Source organism: Trachypithecus francoisi, unplaced genomic scaffold, assembly GCF_009764315.1.
Source record: "Trachypithecus francoisi isolate TF-2019V2 unplaced genomic scaffold, Tfra_2.0 Contig01665, whole genome shotgun sequence".
NCBI classification, from domain to species: Eukaryota; Metazoa; Chordata; class Mammalia; order Primates; family Cercopithecidae; genus Trachypithecus; species Trachypithecus francoisi.
Window position 1 is genome coordinate 517,922 of NW_022681447.1, and position 22,627 is coordinate 540,548.

Genomic DNA, 22,627 nt, shown 5'->3' on the forward strand with positions numbered 1-22,627 from the left:
TGGCTCAGCCCATCTGCTTGGGATGAGAATGTGGTGGTTCTGGTCTCTTCCCATTTCCTGCCAAGGCCCACTTATTCCAGGAGAAATGTAAACCCATTTTCTCTCTGATTTCACAGAAAAGGCAACAGATGGCTCCCTGCAAAGTGAGGATTGGACATTGAATATGGAGATCTGTGACATCATCAATGAGACGGAGGAAGGGTACGTGTGCCCCCCTCTCCTGGGAAGCCTCTCTCAGCTTTTAGGGGCCACGCAAAGCTTGTCAGGGCCTGAGGGTGGCAGGTTTTGTTTTTTGTTTTGTGTTCTAGTCTGTTTGGTTTGGCATTGAATAAGCTGACACTCTGAATTATCTGTCCTTTTTGTCTTCATCCCTCCCCCACTTGCCCAGTGGCAGTGCTGGAGGTAGAACAGAGACACCTCTTTTAATCACCTGCTTTTAATCACAAGTAGAAATGAAGCTGCTTGATTATGTGGTTCCCAGTGGCCATTAGTCTCTGCAGCCCAAGTGTCACCTCTTCCCTCCCCTCCTTCCTGGCCCCTGCCTCTCTTTCACAGCCTGTCTCTGCCCTGGTTTGCCAGGAGTCAAAAAGCACCACAGTGTCCATGGAGAGAGGTCCAGGGCATGGAGCAGACACAGCCGGGAGTGGGAAAGCAGCATGAGTGGACTTAGACCATGTTGCCCCTCCTGCATTCCTGCACTGCTGGATCCATTCCTGTTGTTATTTCCTGTATCCTCTTCTTTTGTTTTATAGCTGCACTCGATTTGTACTTCCTCCAAATTGGTCTATATTTAGCCCGCTGTCCATACCACTAACGCTTACTTTACTGTAGCCATGCCCTCTTAAACCATTTTCAGAGTGGCAAGGAGAGCAGCTGGGACTCGGGCATCCCTGGGCTGGCATCTCAGCACTATCACTCTAGCCTTGCCATGTGTGAACTGGGGACCAGCCTCTCAAGCTTGGTCCTGTTTTCATGCAGCAAGTATTTCTCGAATGACTACCTTGTGCCAGGGCTATTGTAAATACTGAGGACACAGCAGTGAACAAGATAGATTCCTTCCTGTTGGGGAGCTACCATTCTAGAGTATTAGGGAGGCAGGCCATAAACAAGATAATTAAACATATAACCTGGTCAGGTGAGGACAAGACTGTGGAAGGGAGATGGGGAGAGAGGAGGCTGGGAATTAGTAATTTTAAATAGAGTTATCAAGAAAAGTCTTGGCTGGGTTGGGTGGCTCACATCTGTAATCCTAGCACTTTGGGAGGCCAAGGTGGGTTAGTCGCTTGAGCCTAGGAATTCGAGACCAGCCTGGGGAACACGGTTGAATCTTGTATTTACAAAAAATACAAAAGTTAGCCAGGCATGGTGGTGCATATCTGTAGTCCCAGCTACTTGGGAGGCTGAGGTGGGAGGATCACTTGAGCCCAGGAGGTCGAGACTGCAGTGAGCCATGAGCATGCCACTACACTCCAGTTTTGGTGACAGAGAAAAACCCTGTCTCAAAAAGAAAAAACAACAGAAAAGTCTCATTTAGAAGGTGATATTGAACAAAGACTTAAAGGAGATGAGGGAGTAGGGGGTGAGGATTGTACAAGGGAAGAACTGTCAAGGCTCATGGAACAGCAAACCCAGAAGTCCTGGGACAGAGGGTGTCTGATGTGTTTGAGAAATAGCAAGGTGGCTAATGGGCCCGGAGTGGAGTGGTCAAAGAAGAGGGTACCTGGAGAGGAAGTTAGTGACATATTGGGGATCCAGATAATGCAGGGCCATGTAGAACCAGAGCGACTCTGGCTTCAACCTTTTTGGAGATTCAAGCAGAGGAGTGGTATGGTCCCACTCTTATTGGAAAGAGGTCACTCAGTCTGTTTGTTCAGAGTGGTCTGGCTGGGGGCAGGCCAAGGACAGATGCAGAAAACCCAGCGACAGCCTGGCGTAGTGGCATGCACCTGTAATCTCAGCACTGTACGAGGCTGAGGCAGGAAGATTGCTTACACCTAGGAGTTCAAGGCTGTGATGAACTAGGATGGTGTCACTGCATTCTAGTCTGAGGGACAGAGTAAGACTCTGTCTCTAAAAAGAAAAAGAAAAGAAGAAAGAAAACCCAGTGAGGAGGTTATCACAGTAATACTGGTGTGAGATGATCGTTAAAGTGATGGGATTCTGAATGTGTTAGAAGGTAGAACCAATGGAATTGGCAGACATGGGAAAGGAATGAAGAGTCAAGGGAAATTGCAAGGTTCAGGGCCTGAACAGCTGTGGGATGGAGCTGCTGTTTCCTGAGGTGGAACAGGCTGGGGAGCAGAGATCAGGAGTAGATCTGTGCTGCCAGCCAAGCTCCTGGAAGATGTGACAGGGAACTGCACGGGGAACTCGAGTTGGGGGCAGTGGCCTGCACTGGATGAAAATGTGGGAGTCTTTGGTGAAAGGTGGCATATTTTCACCAGCTAAATACAGATGATCAACTTGGTACCTGGCACACAGATGTGACTCACAGACAGTTGTTAGGGACTACACATCTCTAATCCCATCATCACCGGGCTCAGAGTGGCTACCTTCCTCACGTCCTCCTCACACACCACTCATTCACTTGTTTGTCCAGTCATCCAGCCATGTTTACTGACCCCCAGGGGTGGAGGTATAGCAGCTGCAGGATGCCAAGGTGAATGTTCCAGCCCGCCCTTGAAGGCTCACCTGGCAGGACTGGGAAGAGCTGTGGCCAAGGCCTGTCCCTGATACCATGGTCCCAGAGGGAATGGTGGGTACAGATGCCTCGTGGAGGGGCTGTCTTCCAGGATGACAGGAGAAATGTGTCCCATAGCCAAGGGTGACGTCAAAAGGGCCAGTATGTCAAGGGATACAAGTGGTCTAGGGTAGACAGGGTGATGTTGGGGGAGCGGGAGGGTCTGGAATCCAGCTGGAAAGGTAGTCAGGGTCAGGTGCCGCATTCTCTGGTGTCTGCGCTTTATCCTAGAGGTGGACCTCTCTGCTTCGGCCCCTTCCCTCCTGTCCCTTCCTGCTGCTGAACCAGCAAGTTGATCCCTTGCTAACAAGCCTTCAGGGCCTTCACAGGCACTTAGGGTAAAAACCCTAACCAGTACTCTCCTGAGGAGCCCCAGACCCCTTGGCAGCTCTGCTTTGAGCCCTTCAACCCTGCTGATCTTTCAGCTCCTTGAATTTTCCACATTCCTGGGCCCAGCTTGAAATTCTCTACAGATTTGAGCAATATACAAATATGTTGGCAACTCTTATCTTCTAGTGAATTGCTCAAATATCTCTATGGCTTGAGGGCAGGAAGCCCAGGAACCCCAGGAGCTTCCTCATTCTGAAGGGGCCATGCCTTCTTTTTCAAATCCTCAATTCCCAGAAGGTTGGTCACACACATCTTCCTCTTCAAGTGGCTAAATCTCCTGTTGCTACCTTTTTGACTGAGAGCACCTCAGCGATTCCTGAGAATGTTTTCTCCTTGCTTCTGCTGTGAGGTGGTCTCAAAATCTCTTCCTAGCCAGGTGCAGTGGCTCATGCCTGTAGTCCCAGCTATTTGGGAGGTTGAGGCGGGAGAATTGCTTGAGCCCAGGTGTTTGAGACCAGCCTAGGAAATGTAGTGAGACCCCATATCTTAAAAAAAAAATCTCTTCCTAAGTGGAAGAAACTCCCACAAGTTGGACTGACAGTAGGGCGCCCCACCCACCCCTTTGTGCCCTCCCTGAAGGGCCTCTGACCTGCTGTCCCTTCTGTTCTCGTCACCTCTCTCGCTAAGTAGAGCCCGTCATTCACTGGATCTCTCAGTTTGAATCTCATTTCCCTAACCCCCTTCCCTCCTGATTTGGACAAGTCCTCTGTTGTATGATTTCATAACCTGTGTTGTACTGATGCTCATCACAGTTTAGACTTAGAGTTCTGTGGGACGGTTGTTAGTGTCTGTCTTGCCCTGCAACCCCCACAAGGCTGTGAGCTCCATGAAGACAGGATTTCCATCTGTTTTACTTACCATTTTGTCCCTAGCACCTAGCACAATGCATTTGATTAGCTGTTAATAAATATTTGTTAAATAAGTGAATAAATGAGTGAAGTCTCTAAGGCACTCACAGTCTGATGAGGAGTACAGGCATAACACAGCATAACAAGTGCTGGGTGGGGGGCAGGGAGAGAGAGAAAAGCTATGTATAGCTACAGAGACTAGTGCAGTGGCAATGGTCAGCCTTGGGACTTTTGGCAGCAAAGCCTTCTTGGAGGAAGTGACACCAGACTGGAGTCTTACAGAGTGCCAGGTTATCAGCCAGATGAGGCAGGTGGATAAAGGGGAGGAAGGTGGACACCCAGGCTGCAGCAGTCCTAGGTCACCACTCGCTTATTGTGCTATCCTGTGTGAGTTACTTCATCTCCCTGTGTCTGTGTCCTGTTTCCTCATTTATAAAATGGGGTTGCCAATAATACCTATCTCATAGGGTTGTTACGAGAATTAAAGGACTAAATATATATGAAGTATCTGGCTACATAACTGTATCTTCATATCCATACTATATATATGGATTTACTATTTCCCTTTAAAGATTTCCATTGCCCTTGACTTTTGTCATCAGTTTCATTTGGGTGTCAGTTATCTGCCCAGTCTTGGTGACGATCTCTGTGGATTCACTGCCCTTATCCTCTCTGCCATCTCTGAGCACTTGCCATGTGCCAGGCCCTGTGTCCAGCCCTGCAGTGCCTCATCACAAGCAGCGCCCCCTCCCCCCAACAGTTCTATATGGTAGTGACAGCCTGTTTCAGTGTTAAGGAAACTGAGGCTGAGTAGTTTGGTCACTTGCCAAAGGCCTTGCAGCACAGCTTGGAAGGGCACATGCAGGATCCAAGCACAGGCTCACCTGGCCGCAGCCACTGAAGTGCTGCCTATACTTCTTGTATTTGTACAATGCTTTACCAATGGGAGGCTGTGGCCGTGGTGGGTGCAGATTGGTAAACTGCCCCAAAGGCCTCTCCTTGGACTTTCCCTAATGTCCAGAGCTGAAATCACCATCGGCCTGAGGAATGCAGATGCCTAAGGCCTTGTGTGACAGTCCTTCAGGCATTAACCCGGAGTGGCTGACTGAATAACCTACCTGAGACTCTTTTTATTTATTTATTTTTGAGATGGAGTTTTGCTCTTGTTGCCCAGGCTGGAGTGCAATGGTGCGATCTCAGCTCACCATAGCCACTGTCTCCCAGACTTAAGCAATTCTCCTGCCTCAGCTTCCTGAGTAGCTGGGATTACAGGTGTGCACCACCATGCCTGGCTAATTTTGTATTTTTAGTAGAGACAGGGTTTCACCATGTTGGCCAGGCTGGTCTTGAACTCCTGACCTCAGGTAATCCGCCTGCCTTGGCCTCCCAAAGTGCTGGGACTACAGGCGTGAGCCGCAGCACCCAGCTGGGACTGTTTTAGACTCTGTTTTCCAGGCCTCACCCCAGATCTACCCAGTGAAGTCACAGCTTGCGGATTTGGGAATTGCACTCCAGGTGACTCGGATGTGCAGCTCTCATGAGGACCGCCTGACCTGGGTCGTTTTCATGGCCATCTCTGGACCCTCCTCAGCTCATAGAATCTTTGTCTGTGTTCTACCTTCTAAGCTGGAGAGGGCACAGAGGAGAAACTGAAGACATGCAATAGAGCAAGATAATAATGGGGAAGGGGTATTCCGGGGGATGGCAGAGGGGTAGCCGTGTCCTCCTTGGGGGTGATGAGGAGAAAACTTTTCCAGAGAGTAGTTCTGAAGCTGAAGGACATTATAAAGGCTGCGGCTGGAGGGGTGACAGGAGGCTTGTTTGGGGATCAGGGAAGAGTTCTTATAAGTCTAGGGTCCAGGGAGACTTTGAGGAGCCTGATCATGGCCCAGAGGCCAGATCACAAGGCTGTGAGTACTGCATGAGGAGCCTGACCTTTCCCCAGAAAGCTGCTAGGGCTTGGTGCCATCTCAACACAGGCCACTGATTCTTCCTGATCCTTTCTTTCTGCTCCCTCTTGGCTCTTGACACACGCTTCTGTCTCTTCTCCTGGTTTCCAACTCCACACTATCTAATCTGCTGCAGCTTCTTGAAACTTTGTGATTCCTTTGACATGACTTTGATCCTCCTCTCTGAAGCTTCTCCCCCGGGGAGAGAGATAAATACTTGCTTTTGTGCTCACCCATCACTCTCAGCCAGTACTTCCCAGAGCCTGTGGATGAATTTTCATTTTAAACCTCATCCAGGAACCTGCTGACTGTCTGATTTCCCATCCTGTGGCCCCCACACCAGGAGAGCCCTGAGTATGCTGGTCCTCGGCCAGCCAGAAGTGATTGCAGCCCTGAGGCGCTCTTCCTATTTTCCTGTTCCATGGAAGTTCAAGAGGACAGAAGAGAGATAGGACTGAGGGTTGTGGCAGCTGTGGGTCAGGGACAGCAGTGGTTTGGCAGAGCCTTGGAGAGAGGATATCAGTCCATGCTCTTGGCCAGTAGCCACAGAATTTCATCAGCTCTCAGGCCACAAACAGCCCTCAAAGCAGACAGCCGGTTAAGTCCCGTATTTGCAGAAATCAGCATCCCCTTTTGGAAATGGCAGCCATACTACAGACATAGTTGGCCTTGGGCCCAGTCCCCATGGAGGCTTGTGTCTGTCTCATCAGCCCTTTGACCCAGGGGCCAAGAATTCCTGCAGGGCAGCCATATGTCAAGCTGGGAAGGGGAAACAGGTGATTCAGGGTGTTTTAAAATTTTCTTTCAGAAGCCTTGCTCCTTTCACTTTCTTCCTTTTTTTTTTTTTTTTTTTTTTTTGAGATGGAGTCTCACTCTGTCACCCAGGCTGGAGTGCAGTGGCATGATCTTGGCTCACTGCTACCTCCACCTCTCAGGTTCAAATGATTCTCTTGCCTCAGCCTCCAGAGTAGCTGGGACTACAGGCACACACCACCATGCCCAGCTAATTTTTTTGAATTTTTAGTAGAGACAGGTTTTCACCATGTTGGCCAGGCTGGTCTTGAACTACTGACCTCAAGTGATCTACCCACCTCGGCCTCCCAAAGTGCTGGGATTACAGGAATGAGCCACAGTGCTGGGCACACTTTCTCTTTTTTATTTTTCTGGAGATGGAGTTTCGCTCTTATCACCAGGCTGGAGTACAATGGCGTGATCTCAGTTCACTGCAGCCTCCGCCTCCTGGGTTCAAGCAATTCTCCTGCCTCAGCCTCCCAAGTAGCTGGGATTACAGGCAGCTGCCACCACACCCAGCTAATTTTTGTATTTTTTAGTAGAGGCAGGGTTTCACCATGTTGGCCAGGCTGGTCTTGAACTCCTGTCCTCAGGTGATCCACCCACCTTGGCCTCCCAAAATGCTGGGATTACAGGCGTGAGCCACTGCGCCCGGCCCAGTTTCTCTTAAATTAAGCTGATTAGCAGAATGTCAACCCTTTCCCCTCCTCGACTTCCTCATACACATTTGAAGGGGCCTTTTCATTTGGTAAATAGAGTATAAATGTTTTAAAACTGTAGGAATAGGAGATCCCTGACTTACAAACATTCAAGCTGGGAAAGACCAGTATATTGACACATAGATTAGTGGAAGGCTGGAACCCACGTGTGATAGCAAAGGGCTGGCCCACAGCCGGACTAGGGGCTCTTCAGAGCATAGGGTAATGGGTCTGCACCGGGGCTTTGTGCCAGGGGCAGCTCCTAGGCCCACAGCTTTGTTGAATCCTGAGTTAGAATAAATTAAATTACATGTTAGACACAAGACCTACACGTAATACGTATACTTAGAGGGCTGGCTGGGAATCCTAACTCTAAGGTATAACAGTAATTAAGGAAGAACTCACTCCAACTTCCAAACAACTCCACTCCAACTTTTGGACATGGCCCATTTGTGAACTGAGTACTGAATATAATTCTACAAGATTTTCTCTGGGAATCCACCTCAGATCTGTCACCTAACAACACAAAACTTGTTGGGTTTTAGGGAGACTCACTTAAACTTTCTCTGGGAAAAGGAGTTCCATGGAATTCAGGAAGAGCTGGGCATCCAGGGCTCACAAGTACCTAGCACTCTCTCTATCTCTCTTATGGTTTCTCTGGAAAAACTCTCTTCTGTGTACCCACACACCAGTGGGTTAGTTATGGTTTTGAATAAATAATACTTGCGTGTGATACAGAATTCAAAAGGTCCGCAAAAAGGCAGTCCAGGGAAAAACCTTCCTCCCCCTTTCGTTCCCTTCCTTTGGGGCAGCCACAGTTACCAGGTTGTTATAGCTCCTTCTAGAGAGTCTCTTCCTTACGCTGGCATGTGTGCTATGTACGTTTGCTTTCCTTCTATAACTCAACTAATAGCAAGCTTTGTACACTGTTATGCAAAGAACTTTACGCACATGTCTTTGAGTTTGGTCCATATTGGTACATGAGTTTCTTTATTCTTTTTTTGCAGCTGCATAGTATTCCATTGTGTCAATGGTTTAATTTAAGCTGTTGTGTATTGATGGACATTCAGTTTGTTCCCAGTCTTTTACATTTACAAACATGCTGCAGCCAGCGAATAGTCTTGCATATATGCTAGTTCACGTATCTGTAGGATCGTGTCCTCAAGTGAGATTGTAAGTATCTTTATATGTCTGTTCTTTTTTCCAGGCCAAAGGATGCCATTCGAGCCCTGAAGAAGCGGCTCAATGGGAACCGGAACTACAGAGAGGTGATGCTGGCATTAACAGTGAGTGCTATTCTCCTTGGGGAGGGAAGTCATCTGGGGAACTCCTTGCTCCTGGCCTTGCCCCCCTCACAGGGCCTTCCCTCTGCCCACTCAGCACAACCTCTGAATGGCTTGGTGCCTGGACCACTGGAGTCCAGCAAAGCCTTCTGGTATTACCTTTGGGTTTTCCTGTCCTCTGAAACAGGGAGTAGTGAGCTTCAGTTTGGTATATGTATACCAGGAGAAGATAAGGTATGTGCAGTGCTGTCAGGTACAGAAGACCAGAGCAGAGGAGCTAAAGGTTTTGGGTGGGTCCCTTTTCTGCCACCAGCCTGCTCTGAGACTGAGACCAACTCCTTCTCTAGATATCAATTTCCTCTTTATAAAAATGTTGGCCAGGCGCGGTGGGTCACGCCTGTAATCCCAGCACTTTGGGAGGCCAAAGCAGGACGATCACAAGGTCAGGAGTTCAAGACCAGCCTGGCCAACATAGTGAAACTCCATCTCTACTAAAACTACAAAAATTAGCCAGGCATGGTGGTGCGTGCCTGTAGTCCCACCTACTCGGGAGTCTGAGACAGGAGAATCGCTTGAATCCAGGAGGTGGAGGTTGCAGTGAGCTGAGATTGCACCACTGCACTCCAGCTTGGGCAACAGAGTGAGACTATGTCTTAAAAAAAAAAAAAAAAAGGTCCACCTATTGAGTACCTGTCCCTGCCCCTGCCTGGGACTGTGCTGAGCTTTTTGGACATTAATGAAGATGTTTACAACCACCATTCAAAAGAGATTTCACTATCCCCCTCATACAGATGAGGAAACTGAGGCCCAGAGAGGTCTGGAGGTTTACTCAGCCTTCACAGCTAGTGAGGTACCGAGCTATGGATTGCCATCATAAAGTGGTCTTTCGCTTGGGTAAAAACTGAAAATAGCTACAAAGACTCTTGAAAAAGTCAGCCAAGTGATTTTTTTCAGGAAGGAACAGACCAGATTTTTGCCCTTACCAAAGCTGTCAGAGAATTTAAAGACGACTTCAGGTGTTATTTCTGTCTTGAGAACTAACAGTTTTTCAGATGTGGCAAAATCTGGGCCACAGTGAGTTCTTAAAATAGAAACTGTAACAGGTCACCAGGTCGACTTCTCTGGGGCTTTGAAATAGTAGGTTATTTTTCCAAAACAACTATGTTTCCTTTTAAAGCAGAGAACCTGTTTGGATTTTTTGCCCAAGCGAAACCCCAAAACTTATTAAAAGAGTTCTACCAGGGAATTGGGATTTGAATAATAAAGGAGAAAAGACTGGTTGAGAAATAGGGAATTGAAGCTTTTATTTATTTTTTTTCTCAGAATTTGAGCCACAGCATCCACTAAACCAGGAGTAATGCCCAAAACGAATGGCTTTCAATAACTCATATCACCAGGGAATTAGCTCTAATATGTCAGGGCATTTTACTGCTATCTAAAACTTCTCCATTTACACACCCAACTTCGTGGTAATCGTGTTGGATGAAAATTTTTCTAAAGTGAACTCTGCGTTTACTTGCCTTCCTCTAGCAGGGCATGATGGACACTGCTTGACACTTTGACCTTTCCTGTGGGTTAGGTCTTCACTACAAACCCAGCCATGCCTTTGGGAGGCCTGTGAAATGCACAGGGCTGCCGTCCAAGGCCCCATCCTAGCACACTTTGCATGGTCTTGCGTCTGCTGATAGGGCTTCACTTACTCTGTTAGTCTCTTTCAGTCCTCCTGTTTCCTGTGGCCCTTTCCTGACTTCATGTCTGTACCCACCAAGATTGTTTATATTTACCCAAAATAAGTTAGTAAGAAGCCCTAAGGGGCTCTCTGCTTGTGTCTTCGTTTGTGGACTTAAACATCATTTCTGATTGCTTAGAGGCCCCTTTTGCTTTCTCTATGGCTTTTGGCTTCATTCTGGAAAATTACCACTGTATGTTTCATGCCTTTCAACCCATAGGGACAAATCTGCCAGGGTCCTATTTGGCAGGGTGGCCTAAAGTGGCTCTTGCCAGCCCAGGGAGGACCTCCTATATCTCCTGCTCAGATAGGCTTTGGGGCTGCTCTGTGACACGTGCATCTCTGTCCAGGGCACTTCCAAGGCCAGGCTGGAACACACTGACCTTGAGGACTGCTGTGCAGGAGAAACTAAGCATGTATTTCCCTAAAGGCAGGCAGTGGTTCCTGCCCACTGCTGCTCTGAGAGTGGAGTGGAGCCCCAGGCTGCCCCACTTCTCAGACCTATGCCTCTTTTTCCAATTCTCTTTCCTACTCACAATTGCAGCCTCGCCTTTCTCACCTGCTTCTCACAAAATAAAGCATACTTCTTCCCATCTGCCTTGACCCCAACACCCCACTGCCTGAGTTGGGAGGAAGGTTTTAGAGAATCCTAGAGAGAAGGGTGTCTGTAAGGCCCTTGAGGGCAGAAAGAACCCCTCTAGTTCATCTCAGTGCCCCTATGGATCACTGCGAGAGAGTGAATGCCAGTTACCTCATGGTTACCAGAATCAGGCACAAGCAGAGACTCAGAAAGGAAAATGCCTCCTTGGCTCAGTAAAACCTATGGTTGCTCAGAGGCCCTGAGGGTGCTAACCTCCAGAGTCTTCCTTGGCAAGCCCACAGGAACCCGGGGCCTCCTAAGGTGCAGCCAGCAGCGAGGCCAGGAACGATTCTGGCTGGCTGCGGAGCTGCCTGGCATGGGATTCCCAGCTTTGGCCTCCTAGGTTAAGTTACATGGTACCTCTAATCCTCCGCTTCCTCATCTCTAAAATGGGATGGTTCCCTCCTTACAGGGTTATTTCAAGGACCAAATGAGGGAACAGTAAATCTAACATGTGTTGCTTGTCATGTGAGGCACTCTCAGCTGATGTGGCTGCTTGGAGGAAAGCTGTGAGGGAGGGATGGCCCTGTGGCCTCAAGCTGGGTAAGGAGACTGGGGCTCCAGAGAAGGCTAATCACAGCTCCTGTGCTCCTTCTGGCACTGACTGACAATTTGTACCTAGATCAATGTCTTCATCTTTCTAAACCGCTTAACTCGAAAACATGGGATATTAAGGTCCACTTAAGGAGAAGTAATTAGTTGTGAGAATTGGATAACATTCCATATGTTATGGAAGGATCTCTCATAGTGCCTGGCATATAGTCGCATTCAATCAGTGTTCCAGTTATGGACCTTTCTTTACAGCTGTGATTTGTCCAGGTAAAGCCCAATTGCTTGGACCCAGCCCTGTGGGATGGCTACGGAAGTTAACCAGTGGTTGGATTAGTTTGAGCAAATGAGAATAACTGAGGTAGTCAGAAATGTTCCCTGTTGCTGGTGACATCGTTTTGAGGAGGCATTCCCCAGTTAGCAGACTGTGGCACTGGGGGCTGGTGGCATGGAAAGAGCCAGGTAATCCTATGGATTGGTTTACAGAGTGCTGGGAAGTTCAGAGAGCTCCTCCCAGTTAGTACCTCCGAATTCCAAGAGGCTACACACCTGTCCTATGGGAGGATAAGAGGCCATCCTCTTCCTCGTGTGTACAGCAGCCTTCTGGATAGTAATCATGTAATCACGTAATCATGGTCATCAGTTATTGGGCACCTCCCCTATACAGGATGCTTTGCTAGGTGCATTATTTTATGTATGTATGTATGTATGTATGTATGTATGTATGTAGGTATGTATGTTTTTGAGACAGAGTTTTGTTCTGTTTCCTGAGCTGGAGTGCAATGGCACGATCTCGGCTCACTGTAACCTCTGCCTCCCAGGTTCAAGCGATTCTCCTGCCTCAACCTCCCAAGTAGCTGGGATTGGTGGCACATGCCACCAAGCCTGGGTAGTTTTTGTATTTGTAGTAGAGGCAGGGCTTCGCCATGTTGACCAGGCTGGTCTTGAACTCCTGACCTCAGGTGATCTGCCCACCTTGGCCTCTGAAAGTGCTGGGATTATAGGCATGAGCCACTACACCTGGCTTATGCTTTAAATGTATTCTTGCTAATCTTTCCAACTGTCTTGCAAAGGAGAGCTCATCATCTCTGCTTTACAGATGAGGATGCTGAGGCTCAGAAAGGTCTGTCCTGGGCCATTCAGGGAGAAAGTGGTAGAGCTGAGATTCGAGCCCTCACTGACCATCTGGCCATAACCAGTATGCTGGCTTTTCTGAGCAGCTAAAGCCTGTGTCACTCATTTTCCCAGATAAGGGAGGAGCAGGCAGGGTCTGAATCGAACATGGACATTAAAGTCACCTGGCAGCTGAGGTTCATAAACCATTTGTCAAGAGTGGAAAATCCTTTGTCATTGCCAATTTTGGTTACAGAAGCAGGGTTGAGTGGGGGATGTGTGTGCGCATTTGCTTTCTCACATATAAGGGCCAGTAACTCATGAAGCAATTCAAGCTGTCATAGCAGCCTCCTCTTGTGACAGAGCCCATGTCCCATTGGCTAATGCCTCATACCCAGAGGCCCAGAGAGAGGAGTTAAAATGCTAATTTTCAGGGACCGCTCAGTCATTTTGATCCCATTAAAACACTAGCATCCTTCTCATGCAAAACTGGTGCCTCAATTACCAACTAATTGCCTGATTATTGTGCAGGGACAGGAGACTTCAGTCAGTAAGGGGCGGCTGTCATCCCTGGAGAATGGAGTGTGGGAATGCATGTGCCATGCAGGTTTGGCTGTGGAGGAAACGTGTCAGAAAGCTGATCTAGGAGCAAGACAGAGGGGGTGGTGAAAACTTAGCTGCGCTCCTCAGTTCCCAGTGTCTTCTCCAGCTCCCACTGGGGTGACCCCTCTCCTTCCCTCCCCACATCAGGTGCTGGAGACATGTGTGAAGAACTGTGGCCACCGCTTCCACATCCTTGTGGCCAACCGAGATTTCATCGACAGTGTTCTGGTCAAAATTATCTCTCCCAAGAACAACCCTCCCACCATTGTACAGGACAAAGTGCTTGCTCTGATCCAGGTAGGTTGGACCCCTTGCCCAATTTGTTGGGACACAGTAAGATGAAATCTCTTATTTATGAGTCCTCATGCTCTCCCACCATTTGGAGGAAAAAAAATGGAGGCTTCTACATTTAAATATTTGGTGCAAAATACTTAAAAAAAATTATCATCCCACTGGAATTAAATTCTAATTGATGGCTCTCCAGCCAGTTGACAGAGCCTTCCTGAAGCTTTCTGGGTGCCGTCCCTCTGCTGCCCACAAAGTCAGGTAGGGTGGCCTCAACAGGCCTCTGAGAAAATGTGGAGTAGGAAGAAACATGTTGGAGCTACATGCGGGTTTGGTGAGGTCACAGGGCAGGGGCCAACTCTGGGTCAGGCACAGCAAGGTGGGGGACTGGGGATGGTTTTAAGGGATGTTTCACTGAGGAGATGACATTTCTGTTGGACCCTGAAGAATGATGGGGAGTTTGGTGGAAAAGTCAGTGTGAGAGACATCACAGGCAGGGAGAAGAGCATGTGCAAAGGCCCAGATGCATCAAAGAGAGCAGCTAGCATATTTGGGTTGTATTTGTTATCACTCGCTCTGTTACAAAATTACCGCAAAATGTAGCTTCAAACAGAAAATGTTCATTATCTCTTAGTTTCTGTGGGCCAGGAATTCAGGAGCAGCTGGCTGGGCAATTCTGGCTTGGAGTCTCTCTTGAGGTTGCATTGTCTGAAGGCTCGACTATAGCTGGAGGTTTCACTTCCACCGTGGTGCACCCACATGGCTGTTGGCAGGAAGCCTCAGTTCCTTGATGACTATTGTCAAGAGACCTGAGTTTATCACCATGTGGACATCAAGATTAGGTCTTGATGACCTAGCCTTGGAAGTCACATACCATCTTTTCTGTTATGTTCTATTTGTTAGAAGGGAGTCACCAGGCCTAGCCTAAGAGTAGGGGAAATAAACTCCATCTCTTGAAGAAAAGAGGATCAAGGAATTTGTGGACATGTTGTAAAGACCACTATGTGGGGAAGGCGGTGTAATGAAGAATGTTGGGGGCAGGGCTTGGGGCGGGGGAGCAGGCAGGAGATAGGGCCAGAAGGATGCCCAGAGGCGGGTGGCCATCATGCTGAGGAGCCGTGCTTGGTCCTGTAGGCAGTGGGAAGCCATCGAAGGGCTCTGTGCTGGGGTGTATGCAGACCTGGGTTTAAGACAGAGCACGTGGTGACAGGGCAGAAGGCACGTAAGTCAACAGGCACATCCAGCCTGAGTGATTAGTGCCGTGGCAGAGGCAAGACAAGGGCCTGCGGGAGCCAAGAGGAGAGACCAACCCAGGACTGGGCGTGGAGCTCCAGCAAGGCCACAGGGAGGCAGCCAGGCAGAGGCAGCGGAGAATTCAGGAAGTGGAGTACCAGGGCAGTCCGGGCTCTCAGATGGGTCAGGTGTGCAGCTGGAGAGGAGCCTCTGTCCATTCCCTGTGCTCACTTCCCTCTGCCTGAAACATCCTTCCCCAGCTTTCAGAGCAGTGACTCTTCCTCATTCACATGTGCCTCGGAGGCCTCCGACTGGTTTTAAGCACACACTCTCTCTGTCTCACATCATCCTTTTTTGTGGTCTTCAAGACTAGCTTTGCTAACATTTCTTTTGTCTGCCTCACTCTTCTTTCCCTAAGAACCCAGGGACATCGTGTCCCCAGGGTCTAGAGCAGTGTAATGTGTAGAGCGGGTGTTCAGTATTTCTTTATAATGAATGAGTGAATGTAGTTAATTCTGAGGAGCTCTGGGAGGCCTTCCCATGTTTCCCCTAGGGTTGTCCCTCGCCCCCATTCTGCCCACCCAACATCCTTCTTTCTCTCTCTCTCTCTGACACTCACACACACACACACACGCGCGCGCGTGCGCACGCATGTGCACACGTGCATGTACTTTACCTTCCCCATATACCCCACCCTACCACAGCCCTTCCTTCTGGGGCTGCACTCCCCTACCTCAACACCTCCAGGAATTCATGTTAGGAAAACAAATTGTGGCCTGTCTGGGCCCAGCGGGGTGGCCGGCCCACCCCATGGCAAGCACAGCTGTCACAAGGGGTGTGTACTACACTGCCCCGCTGACTGTGTAGGGACCATGGCTAAGGGCAGACACAGCCTTCTTCACTGACTGTGGCCCACGCCTCTACCCCGAGGATGCCTGTCCTCACACACCCTGCCCTCACCTCCAAGCTTTCCATTCAGGATCACCCCTCCACACATTCCAGCTCCTCCCAGCTTTCACCTACCCCTGCTGCTAACCTCAGACAGGTGTAGTAATTTATGTGGGCATCTACCACCTTATCTGTAAAATGGAACTTGGGGTTCTTGCCTGTCTGCTCTCAACCCTGAGCCCGTGAGATCAGCCCATGGTGTGACGTGACCAGCACCATGTTCTGAGGCCTCCCCCTGCTGGCCTGGCAGTAGCAGTGTGTGCTGGCCATGGGGACGTGAGCAGAATGGGGCCTTGAGATGCCTTGCAAGCTTCTGCCTGACTGGACACAGTTTCCTGATCCAGCTGTGAAAAGCATGGGCTTCAGATAAGGGTGCTACTCCTAGATGGGGGTTGATAACCCAGCTGGAGAGTGTTCTTCCTCTCCGGATTTGCAGTGTTCCTGAAGAGCTCTCGCCTTTGGTAACGGCTGCCCAGCAGAGGACAGCAGGCAGCATTCAGCTGTGGGTGGCTTGGCTTCTGTAACAGGGGGAACCAATAGAATAAACAGAATCCCTAGCCGTTTCTTTTTTTTAACTTTTAATTGAATTATATATATAGGAAATCACACATAAAAGTGTGTACAACTTGATAAATTTTCACAAACTGAACATGTAACCAGCCCCTGCATCTGGAAACAGAATATGACCACACCCAAAACCTCCCACCTTCCGGATGACCACTTGCCTGAGCTCTCACAGCATAGACGAGTCTTCTCTGTTCCTGAACTTCGTCCAGAGTGCTCTGTTGCCTCTGCTGTGTTTGTGGGTGTCACACACATTATTGCCTGTGATTCTAGGTCTTTTGTTCCCATTGCTGTACCAAGTCCTATTGTGTGAACACGCTGCAGTTTACCCCTCCTACTGTTAGTGGGGACTTGGTGTTTGCAGTGTGGGGCTACTGTGAAAAACGCTGCTATGAGCATCTAGCACTTGACTTTTGTTGAGCATATATATTCCTTTTTAATGGGAATATATTAAGTTGAATATGTGAAGGTGCCATCTTTGTTGGTCAAAAATAGCCAAATATTAGCAATTTCACATGTATCCACCTCATACTGAGGTATGAGGTTGCTGGGTGGTGGGGAATGGCCTCCGTGGGGCTCTTGGGTGCTCTTGGTCACCAGCACCCAAGAGTGTTACTTGCTTCGCATCCTCACCCACACACCCTGTTTTCAATCTTCTTCATTAGAGCATGGAGTAGTATTGCATTGGGTCAACCTTTTTTTAGCCCCTTTGAGAAAGAAAGTACTTTTGTTTGCATGTTGAATATACTTTAGAAAACCTTAAGGCTCCCCCAGAGACTCTGACAATTCCCCCAGGAGAGAAAGTGCTGCTCCCACCATGAGACAAAAATGGGGTTGGAGGTGACAGGTCGCTGGCTGCCTTGCCAGCCTGTGAATAGGTGGCAGCTCTCATATCAATGCGGCTAGGCTTAGAGGAGGTTCAGCTAAGTGTGGGCTGCCAGAGCAGTAACAGACTTCTCTGCACCATCGTGGTGTCAAGATGCTTCTTGGTGCTCTTCAGAGAAGTGGGGCAGGGTCAGTCCTGGCCCTACCCTCAGGGAGCCAGCAGTTTAACTGGAAAAACGAAGGTTTGCAGATGACAGAGGGCAAGGGCCTAGCCAGGAAGGACTTAAACTGGCTTTTGACTCTTTGTAGGTTGGGGATGGAGTGGAATACAGCCTTAACCTTTCCATTCTGGAAAAGTAGATTGAATGTATTAGCACTTGAAAAGCTTTCAAAATAAAGGGGCCACACAGACGTGCCTCCCTAATACCTTCTGCCTCTGAGGCATGGTTGGGGGTCCTGGCAGAGGTAGAACCCATGGCTCTGATTACCAGCTGCTGGCCAAAGCCCACTGCCCCTTTGGTTGCCCTGGGGATGGTGGAAGCAGAGCCGCAGCCAGCTGGAGGGGAAGGGGGAGGTTGGGCTCCACACTAGCTTTTCCAAAGTCCCCCTGTGCCTATAGGGAAATGGGTGATAGAGCTCATCCGTGCACATCTGCCTGCCCCCAGCCCACCTTCTGATTCCCTTTCAGAGTGCCATTCGCAGGCATGGTCAGCCTACCCAGTGGCACGTTTACCATCAGTAGCACCCTGGCCAACTGCAAAGAGAATCCAGCTGATGACTACCCCTCCTTCCCCCACTGCACTCCTTCCCTTCCCGTATGGGGGCTTTCTGTCTTCTGGCTGCCCTGCAGCCATCCGTAGCCACCCCGTCCCCCTCAACCCGCCAAAAGCCAGACCCAGCAGCGTGGTTCTGGGACCTTTTACCAACAGGTGCGAGGGCTCAGTCGGCTTACCCTCACCACAGGGTCTGCCTTTCTGGATGGAGCCGGTCTCCCTGGGAGGATGGGAGGAGAGACACATTGAGAATGGTGCAGCCTGGTTAGTAGCTTGCTGACACTCACTCCTACCCCCGGGGTACCAAAGACTTCACTTCTAGAAGCTTTCGGCTTCACCCCGACGTTTTCACCTCATGCCTTGGCTGGTGTTTTGGCTTGTGTTCCTTTTTGTTTGCTTACATTAAGTCCCGTTTGTTGAGAAGACAAAAAGGATGCCCCCACTCTATGCCTTCCCCGAGCCTTTCCCTTGAAATTGTTTTCAGGAGCAGAAATGGAGTCATCCTGGCAGAGTCACCTCAGTGTGGTCATGCCTCCCCGGTCCCTCTCCCCATGCCCCAGCAATAGTCTAAAAATACTTTCTTTCCACTGAAGAAAGTGAGCTGACTGAGGTGGGGATGGGAGTGGGGACAGGACAAGCTGGAGGTGTGTGTTGTTTGAAGACATCAGAGCCTGGTAGCTGGGCTCTGGCCAGATTCTGTGTGGACAGCAGCTCCCTGGGGACCCTGTCACTGGGAATAGGAAGTCTGGTCTTGGGGCATAAGCAGGAGCTGGCAGAAGCTCCCTTCTATCCAAAGGCATCCCAAAGCCCATAGTTTAAATCAGCCATGGTTTATGGGTCTGAAATTTGATGATTCAAAGCTTTGTCAAAACTTTAAGGGATACAGAAATGAATAGGATATGGTTTATGTTTGTGTCTGGTTTTAGTCTGGGGTTTTGTATACAGTCCAAAGGAATGAAGGAGATCTGAATTGATCTCTTTCCTTTTTTCTCCTCATTAGACCTTCCTCTGGGTCTTCCAAGCCCCTAATCTTATAGCCACAGGCAGGAAAAGAAGGCTTCCAGTGAGCTGGCCACTTGGCCATTAACCAGCTAACTCCTGTGACAGGCCCTCAGAGTGTGCCCACACCGCTACATCACTTTGCTTTCTGAAAAGGCAGCTTTAGGGGAGGGTAGCCTGCCCCACCCTCTCTGCTGCTCCCAGGCTTCAGGTTAAGGACTCCAAGAGTGGCCAGACCTCCTGAGGCTTGCCACATCTCCCCTGGGGAGTATCCTCAGCTGGGTCAGCCTTCCAGCATCCCTCCTTTGTCACTGTCGCTTCAGTCTGTTGACAGCCTAAGTGGCCATCTTTCCTCTGTTCTCTGAAATAGGAAAATAAGGATGCTTAGTAACTGTGAGAACTGAATTCAGTTTAACCTGACAAATGTTGACTGACTGCCTTCTCTGGACAAGGGTAAGAGAGACTCGGTGTCTGCCTTCAACAGGTATCTGGGCCGGGTGCAGTTGGCTCATGTCTGTAACCCCAGTACTTTGGGAGGCCAAGGCGGGTGAATCTCTTGAGTCCAGGAGTTCAAGACCAGCCTAGGCCACATGATGAAACCCCATTTCTACAAAAACTACAAAAATTAGCCAGGCATGGTGGCACGTGCTTGTAGTCCCAGCTACTCTGGAGGCTAAAGTGGGAAGATTGCTTGAGCCTGGAGGCAGAGGTTGCAGTGAGCCAAGATGGCGCCACCATTATACTCCAGCCTAGGGGACAGAGCAAGACCCTGTCTTGCTCTGACCCATGCCCAATTATTGAGGCATGTCCCAAGAAGATGCTAGGGACACACAGCATCTCTGGATGCCTCCCAGCTCTACGTTTTCACATATGAATGGGAGACACCCAGAGATGAAAGATAGCCAGAGCTGCGTTTCTTCAGAGACGCCCCTCCACCCTGTTTTTTCCTCCGTTGGCATCAGAATCCTATTCAATAATCTGCTCTGTTAGCAGAGCCATCTCATCCAATCTGCACGGAGGTCCCAGATAGGGGTTGGAATTGTGGCAGGTGGGAAGCGGGTACATTAGCCAAGACTACTTGATTGCAAACAACAGATGCCAACTCCAGCTTGCCTAGGCAAAGAGAAGAGTTTGTCATGACAGGGCAGGGTCTCCCAGAAGTCCAGGTCACCCAGCCCTGGGAAGGGACAAAAAAGATCGGGAAGGCCTTCCAAATCCTCTCTTGTACATCTGCACCTCTGAGCACTCTAGCTGCTCCTTCTGGAGAACATAGGCAGTCTCTGCTTCCAGTCCTGTGCTGGCACATGGCCCTGGAGTTACAGAGGACAATTCTGCCTACCCAGTGAGAACAACCCAGCTCCTAGTGCTGCTGAGTTCCTGGAAGGAGGAGCATCTGATTGGCCCAAGTTCGGTATGTATTTCCCTCCCACTACAGCCTGTCTCTGTGAACATGGAAGCAGAGTGCCTTAGAAAGTGGACCCCAAGAAGTATCCTCCAACTGGAGAGAAGAGCCATAGTTCTTTCGTCTTTATTCCTGTTATCTCAAATTTGGCTTGGGTAGAGAGCTAGATGAATTGAAAGGAGTCCCTGGAGCTGTCGGTATTCCATGTAGAGGCATGAAGTGGTGCCAGGAAAAACTGCCATGTGTTTTTTCCCCAGCCTCCCACAGTGGGCTGTGAAACTGGTTTTTAGACCCAAAAGTCAACACCCTAAACTAAAATGCTAGGGCATTTTGAGGTTGGAGTCATAGGACTTAGCTGGATTTTGAACCAGGTGACGGCAGCCAGGGCAGCTGGTGGGGGCAGGGCCAGAGGCACTCCCTGTGGGCAACCTACTTTCCAGCTGGACCTTCCAGGCAGAACAGTGCTCTGTGAGGCACCTTCTTTGGCCCTCCTCACAATCCAGAAGGAGTGTTGACCAAGAGGGGCTGTCCTGATCCAGTAGCTTTAAATCCCTGAGCATGCAAATTCAGTAAGTGCATCAGGGAAAGCCAGGCTGACAGTACTGTTCCTGGTAAGTGAGATGCATCAGTCATAATTAAGGAGGTTTCTTGGAAACTGACATTTTAACTTCAAATGGGTCTGTTGGTTAGAGATAGAGTTTCTGTAGCTGCCTCAGGATTGGTTGTACCACATTGCTGGAGTGAGGGAGGCAGTTAAATGTTGTGACAATGACAGACTTGGCAATGGAGTCATGGGCACAAGAGGCTCTGCCTCCTCCTCTGGGTACGTATGGTGAATGGGACAACATGGGAAGGGCCATTTCTGGGGAGCCCTTTGGATATTCTTTTTTTGATACAGTCTGAGACTTCCAAAGAACATAATTTTTTTTTTTTTTTTTTTTGCTTATTACAAAAAAAAAATCTTTATTTCAACACTGACTTTGTTTTTTGTTTGTTTGTTTGTTTTTTGTTTTTTACTTTAAGTTCTGGGATACATGTGCAGATGTGCAGGTTTGTTACATAGGTATACATGTGCCATGGTGGTTTGCTGCACCCATCAACCCATCATCTAGGTTTTAAGCCCCGCATGCATTAGGTATTTGTCCTAATGCTCTTCCTCCCCTTGCCCCTCAACCCCCAACAGGCCTCGGTGTGTGATGTTCCCCTCCCTGTGTCCATGTGAACACTGACTGTCTTATAAAGCCTTGATGATGTTCTGTAATCATAATTTTTAAGGAAAGTGCTTTTTTGTCTGCAGTAGATTTCTGGATGTTAGCTGCTATGTCCATGATGACTATCACATTTATGGGAGTATGCTTGTTTTTGAAAATAACAGGAGAAGCCAAAGAGGCAAAGTAAATAAAAATACTTTCCAAAAAAAAAATATTGAAATAACGAATGTGTTGGAAGTTAATGTTTTCCCAGGCTTGTGATTTTTCTGTACTATAAAGTGTATGGACAGTTGAGTCCTGGTCACATTCACAGGGGCCTGGCTGCTGAGTTCCCCTGGGCTCCCAAACATGGCATCCTTGCGGAGGTGTGTGTCACAGCACCATCCCCAGCTTCTGGAAGACATGGTCCTAGGTCTTAGGGAAAATCTTTCTACTTTCAGATTTTTTTTTTTTTTTTATTATACTTTAAGTTCTAGGGCACATGTGCATAATGTGCAGGTTTGTCACATATGTATACTTGTGCCATGTTGGTGTGCTGCACCCATCAACTTGTCAGCACCCATCAATTCATCATTTATATCAGGTATAACTCCCAATGCAATCCCTCCCCCTTCCCAATTTTTTTTTTTTTTTGAGACAGAGTCTCGCTCTGTCACCCAGGCTGGAGTGCAGTGGCGCCATCTCGGCTCACTGCAAGCTCCGCCTCCCGGGTTCACACCATTCTCCTGCCTCAGCCTCCTGAGTAGCTGGGACTACAGGTGCCCACCACCATGCCCAGCTAATTTTTTTGTATTTTTAGTAGAGATGGAGTTTCACTGTGTTAGCCAGGATGGTCTTGATCTCCTGACCTCGTGATTCATCCCCCTTGGCCTCTCGAAGTGCTAGGATTACAGGCATGAGCCCCTGTGCCCGGCCCAGAATTTTTTTTTAATTTTTAAGTTTCATGAGTCAACAGAAGTGATAATCTACTTGAATTTTTGCTGTTTCCTCTCTGTGATATGTTTTCACTGAAGGGAATCTAGTGATCATGTTTTCATTGGATTTTTCGATTTG

At 48.9% G+C, this 22,627-nt stretch overlaps 1 protein-coding gene across 17 annotated transcripts in view; it reads left to right on the forward strand.

Moving 5' to 3' along the window:
- Nucleotides 1-22,627, forward strand: part of TOM1L2 (target of myb1 like 2 membrane trafficking protein) — a 133,731-nt gene that overhangs the window by 68,149 nt on the left and 42,955 nt on the right. For 13 of the 17 annotated variants that reach the window (XR_004433726.1, XR_004433727.1, XM_033196675.1 and 10 more), the window contains exons 2-4: nt 117-201; nt 8,625-8,703; nt 13,482-13,631. Coding sequence is in view for 15 of the 17 variants with exons in the window: in XM_033196675.1 (XP_033052566.1) it covers nt 117-201; nt 8,625-8,703; nt 13,482-13,631 (314 nt within the window). In the remaining 2 variants the exon portion in view is untranslated. The remainder of the gene's footprint in view (nt 1-116; nt 202-8,624; nt 8,704-13,481; nt 13,632-22,627) is intronic. The other 4 variants (XM_033196630.1, XM_033196696.1, XM_033196642.1 and 1 more) reach the window with 3 other exon arrangements.